This window comes from Bombina bombina, chromosome 1 (assembly GCF_027579735.1).
Source record: "Bombina bombina isolate aBomBom1 chromosome 1, aBomBom1.pri, whole genome shotgun sequence".
Classification (NCBI taxonomy): domain Eukaryota; kingdom Metazoa; phylum Chordata; class Amphibia; order Anura; family Bombinatoridae; genus Bombina; species Bombina bombina.
The window spans coordinates 1,553,930,690-1,553,936,689 of NC_069499.1; the positions used below are offsets into that span (position 1 = coordinate 1,553,930,690).

The following is a 6,000-nucleotide window of genomic DNA, read 5'->3' on the forward strand; positions in this document are numbered from 1 at the left end:
GTCTGGCTTATGAGACTGCTGGACAGCAGCCTCCTGAGAGAATTACAGCTCATTCCACCAGGGCGGTGTCTTCCTCGTGGGCCTTCTAGAATGAGGCCTCTGTAGAACAGATCTGTAAGGATGTGACTTGGTCTTCATTACACACTTTTTCTAAATTCTATACATTTTGATAATTTTGCCTCGGCTGAGGCTTCTTTTGGGAGAAAGGTTCTTCAAGCAGTGGGGCCTTCTGTTTAGGTTTCTGTCTTGTCCCTCCCTTATCATCTGTGTCCTCTAGCTTGGGTATTGATGATCCTGTGGACACGTTGAGTCCACGGCCCTCCCTATTTTTGCAGACAGTTTATTTTATATAAACCTCAGGCACCTCTGCACCTTGTGTTATTTCCTTTCACTCCTTTAGTTCGATCGAATGACTGGGGTTTGTGGGAAGGGAAGTGATACTTAACAGCTTTGCTGTGATGCTCTTTGCCTCCTCCTGCTGGCCAGGAGTGATATTCCCAACTGTAATTGATGGTCCCGTGGACTCACCGTGTCAAGAAAGAAATAAGTTTATCAGGTAAGCATAAATTTTGTTTTTGCCTACATAGAATAGGGGGCAGCTACATTTCGCTAGATAGACAATCCCCTCTGTTCTACATCTTATTGTATCATTATTTTGTAAACCTTTCCATTCCTGGATGCAAAGAAGTTTGCTCCCTCTATGTTATTGCATGCTTTGCATAGTCTGCATGGATAACATCCTGGCTCTAGGAAATTCATTTCTAAAGGGCTATAAGTTAAAGTAAACTTCAGATTGTATTCTTTGTTATCCAGATTTGCAACGTACTTATTCAATGCATGTTCGTCACCACACCACAGCAGCAACACATGGTCGATGTAGCATAGCCACAATACGTGTGTTCCTGTTGGTTCCATATTAAGTACAATGTTGTGTTCCCAAAATCCAAGGTAGAGGCTGGCATAGGAAGGGGCAAAATTTGCCCCCATTGCTGTGCCTCTAAGTTGAATATATTTATTATTGAACACAAAAAGAATTATGTGTTAGAGCAAAAAGTAAGAGATCACACACAAAATTAGTATGAGACTGAAGTGATATTCCTCTTTGTTGGAGATAGAATCTAGTAGCTTGTATTCCATTGGCATGAGGAATACAAGAATACAATAATTCCACATCAATGGTGGCTAATATGGTATTCTCATCTAGTACTAGTCCATTGATCTTCCTTAGGAGGTCAGGTGTATCCTGAACAAACGAGGGAAGATAACCAACAAAGGGTTTCAAAAAGTGGTCAATATATTCTCCAATGCATTCCAGAGGTCCACCTATGCCGGCTATTATAGGTCTGCCGGGAGGATATACTGAACCTACTTTGTGGACCTTTGGAATGGTGTAGAATGTTGGAATTTTGGGGTGGATTGGTAGTAAAAAATCAAATTCTGTTTGGGTGATAATATGTTCTTGCACTGCATTCAATAGAAGGGTTTCAAGATCCCTCATTGTGCACACGAGGGGATTCTCGATCACCCTTCTGTATTGAGAATTGTCATTGAGCTGTTGATTTACAGTGCACACCAGCCTGTATGCTGATAGTGTGAGAAAATACACATTGCTAAATCTAAAGGGACATAGAACTGCAAAAAGAAACTGCTCTAATGTGAATATGTTGTTATTACACTATTGCTACTGTGCAACTTTGTGTTTAAGAGGCATGACAGCCAAAACTAAAGGGACATAATACCCCCAAAAAATCATTCATAATTCGGATAGATCATACAGTTTTAAACAACTTTCCAATTTACTACTATTATTAAATTTTCTTTGTCCTCTTGGCATCCTTTGTTAAAAAGCAGTGATGTGAGTTCAGGAGCGTGCATGTGTCGAGCACAATATGGCAGCAGTTTTGCAAGAATGTTATACATTAACAAGCGCACTAAATGGCAGCACTGTTTCCTGTCATGTAGTGCCTCAGACATGGGCACGATACCTATCTAGATATCTCTTCAACAAAGAATAACATGAGAACAAAGCAAATGTTATAATAGAAGTAAATTGGAAACTTTTGTAAAATTGTATTCGTTATCTGAATCATGAAAGGAAAAAAATTAGGTTTCATGTTCCTTTTTAAGCTTTCATGATTCAGCTAGCAGGCAATTTTACTTTTTAATTTATGTTGTCAAATGTTCTTAGTTCTCTTGGTATCATATGTAGAAGAGCATACCTAGGTAGGTTCGGGAGCAGCAATGCACTTTTTTGAGCTAGCTGCTGTTTGGTGGCTACACATTTATGCCCCTTGTCATTGGCTCACTACATATGTTCAGCTAGCTCCCAGTAGTGCATTGCTGCTCTGGAGCTGTTGTTATATGCAGGCAACAGTGTAATAATAAACTACAATGCAGCATTTTCTTTTTACCCTTTTATTTCCCTTAAACTCCTGCTGAGGAGTTAAACGCAAAGTTAAAGGGACATAAAACAGTATGCAAAACGGTTTCTTTTTTAACTCTCATTAACCCCTTTAATTCAGGCATAGTTTTGTTTACAGCAAGCTTTCCCCCTCCCCCACCCCCCTTTGCACTTCCATATATTGAAGGTGCTATCCAGGCCATAGCTATAGCAGAATGCACTCATGCACATGCACGGTAGGGGGCAGAGTCACATGACTCCTGACTAAAGCAGTGCACAGAATAATGCTGAAGCATGTGACATTATCCCCATGGAAACTAGCAAGCCTCTTGACAACAAACAATAGCAGTATCTGATGTCCCTCCTCAGCCCCCTTACTTGCATAAGTAATTATCCTCACATGCACTTTTGTACATGATATCTCAGGGTTTGGAGTAAGACACTGATAAGGGAGGTGGAGCAGGCTACACTTGACAACACTAAAGTGTAAGTAGTTTTGCAGATTTTTGTACATTTTATTAAAATACCTATAAGCTTTTTTTTTTTTTAAATCACACACTGTTTTACCTCAGTTAACCCTTTTATAATATGCACATGACTCAAAATGTTTTATGGCACTTTAAAGAAAGCTGTAGTGCCGCAATGCATTACTTCCAATGCCTACCTAGGTAAACTTTTCAATAGTTTTTCAAACATTTTATTGGGATTTACCTTTTTGAGTTTAATTTTTTTATCTCTTGCTCTTTTTTCCTATTCCTGTCTGATACGTCTCCACGTGTTTCTATTCTGTACTCAGGCTTAGCAGTTACAATATGGTGCAGTCAGAGGCAACGCTCACAGCTCAGCACTCCTCTACACTTCAGCAGCTGCGAGTGAGCACCAAGTTCGTTGAGCCCTTTATCGCCCGATTGGGCTCTTATTTTTTGGCATTGGGGGAGCTAGAAAGAGATGAAGGTGAGTGACTGCAATTGTAGACTAAAGTCTTTCTAACCCCTTTATAAAAAAACAAAATGCTTGTTTGCTGCATCCTAAGAACAATAATGCACACAGTCAGCTGATGGGGAAGCTGATTTAGAATAAAAACACCTTCTGCGGAGTTATAAAATATAGAATGTGGAGTTATAAATGTAACTAATATAAGCATTAGTCAGGATTCAGTTAAAGGGACAGTATACACTCATTTTCATATAACTGCATGTAATAGACACTGCTAAAGAATAAGATGCACAGATATTGATATAAAGATCCAGTATAAAATGGTTTAAAAACGTACTTGGAAGCTTTCAGTTTAGCTCTGTTTAAAAGGCAGTTGGAAAGCCCACTGCAAGTGGGAAATAAGACACTCCCCCCTCCCCCTTCTTTTGCATATGAAAAGACCCTTTACACAAACAGGAGCAAGCTGGAGAAGGTAGCTGACGGTATTCAAATAAAACTTTGGGGCTTGGTTAGGAGTCTGAAAATCAGAGCAATGTTATTTAAAAATAAGCAAAATTATAATTTTTTTTAAAAAACAAAGTTTATGGGCTTTATAAATAGATCATCTACAAAACATTTATGCAAAGAAAAAATGAGTGTATAATTGCCCTTTAACAATAGGTTAATCCTTTACAAGGGCATTATATTTAGAACTGTGACATTTACACTCCGTTGCTCTTCTCACTTAAAAGACTATTTACTGCTAGCTACTGACAAGTTATTATTAAATTGCTATGGAACTGCGCATGAGTAAAGTTAACATAGAATTATCTATACGTCAGCCAAGTTTATGAAGTCTTCTAAAGATGTTAACATACAGTATATATAATTAGCCATTCACTTATTGGGGCCGAATTATCAATGTGCGGATGGACATGATCCGCGGTAGAAGATCATTTCTGCCGCATAGAGATAAATGCCAACAGCATGTGCTGTCTGCATTTATCATTGCACCAGTAGTTCTCGTGAAATGCTTGTGCAATACCGCTCCCTGCACATTCGTGGCCAATCGGCCGCTAGCAGGAGGTGTCAATCAACCCAATCATATCCGATCGGGCTGATTGCTGTCCGCCACCTCAGAGACGAGTTAAGGAGCAGCGGTCTTAAGACCACTGCTTCTTCACTACTGTTTCCGGCGAGCCTGAAGGCTCGCACAGAAACGGGTGCATACGGCACCATACGGGGCATGATAAATCGGCCATATGGTATGGACTAAGCTGATTAGTTTAAAATGTATATAAATACAGTGAGCTGGAATTAACTGTTGTTATCTGGTACCTCTAGATCTCAAGGTATTAATCTTCACTTGTGATAATTAATAAATAGATTTGTGTCAACTAATATTTGATCAAATATGAGTGTTATTTTAATCTGACCCAGACTGAATATTTGTCTATAATTAGTTTAATCTAATCAAGGCATATAATATTTATAATTAAAAGACTAAGTGGCCGAATTATTAAGCTCTGATCGCTCGCCAGAAACAGAAGTTGTGAAGCAGCGGTCTAAAGACAACTGCTCAGAGGCCGCTGACAGAAATCAACTTGATCGAATACGATGGGGCTGATTGACACCCCCTGCTAGCGGCCTAAAGACCGCTGCTCCATAACTTGTCCGCTGCCTCTGAGGCTGCGGTCTTCAATCCGTGAATCTGCAGGGGGCGGCTTTGCACCAGCAGTTCACAAGAACTGCTTGTGCAATGATAAATGCAGACAAAAAAGGCACCTAATTCTTACAGCTCCTTCACTCTCTCTTGCTTGCCTTCATTTTTGAGATCATACATCTGTTGCTAATCACTCATTAGTGACAGCTCGTAGGCTGAGGATGTGACACCTTTTACCCACTAGGGAGTGATGATGCCCATTACATTTTTAACTATTTGACTCAACAGGGGCCCTGCCAGTCCTACATGCTCGCTTGTTGACCTGCATCGATGGAGTGGACTTCTCCCGTCTACAGCAGGCAGTCGAGGAGCAAAGAAGATATTTCAAGGAACGAGAAGCAGCAGGAAGTTGATATTGTTGTTTGGATATTGGTTAAGAGAAGTAAACAAAATCATCTGCTTCCTGTCTAATTATAAGTGTATATATAATAATGAGATGGAATACACAGGTGGTGTATACGGAGTGAGGATTGATCCATTTCAGAATCTACAAAGAGTGAGAGCCTGGTGACAGATTGTTGTAAGAAAGTTTGATGATAATGTTAACCATGCTTAGGACATTGGGTTTGGGGTAAAAACAAGCATAAAAAAAGTTATACTAATGAACCAAGGGAATTTCTCAACCAAGGAACAAACAAATGTAATGGTAATAACTTGTTCTGTACCTTTCACAGAGAAAAAACTTGTCCACAATCTGGTTTTCCCTAAAAAGAAAAGCAACAATCCAGCCCCTAAATCCAGATAGCCCCACTCCGAATGATAAACTTGGCAACCTCAGACAATCTAGTGCTCTGTGAGCCGTGTCAACAAGATACAGATATATACCTCTAAGCACACTGGCATGGGGTCCAAATTTTGTTGCTCAAAAGACCTTTCCTGCAGTATGTCAGTCTGACGGGACCAAAAGAGCACAGTCTGCCACCAAAATACCAGGCAGATATGCCAACCCCAGGCGATCATT

General features: G+C 40.0%; 1 protein-coding gene across 1 annotated transcript in view; it reads left to right on the plus strand.

Annotated features, from left to right (window-relative positions):
- Nucleotides 1–5,439, plus strand: part of TEN1 (TEN1 subunit of CST complex) — a 48,441-nt gene extending 43,002 nt beyond the window's left edge. Inside the window, exons 3-4 of the mRNA XM_053709205.1 lie at nucleotides 3,198–3,355; nucleotides 5,268–5,439. Of these exons, the coding sequence (XP_053565180.1) occupies nucleotides 3,198–3,355; nucleotides 5,268–5,392 (283 nt within the window). The 3' untranslated portion in view covers nucleotides 5,393–5,439. The remainder of the gene's footprint in view (nucleotides 1–3,197; nucleotides 3,356–5,267) is intronic.
- Nucleotides 5,440–6,000: the final 561 nt, after the last annotated feature.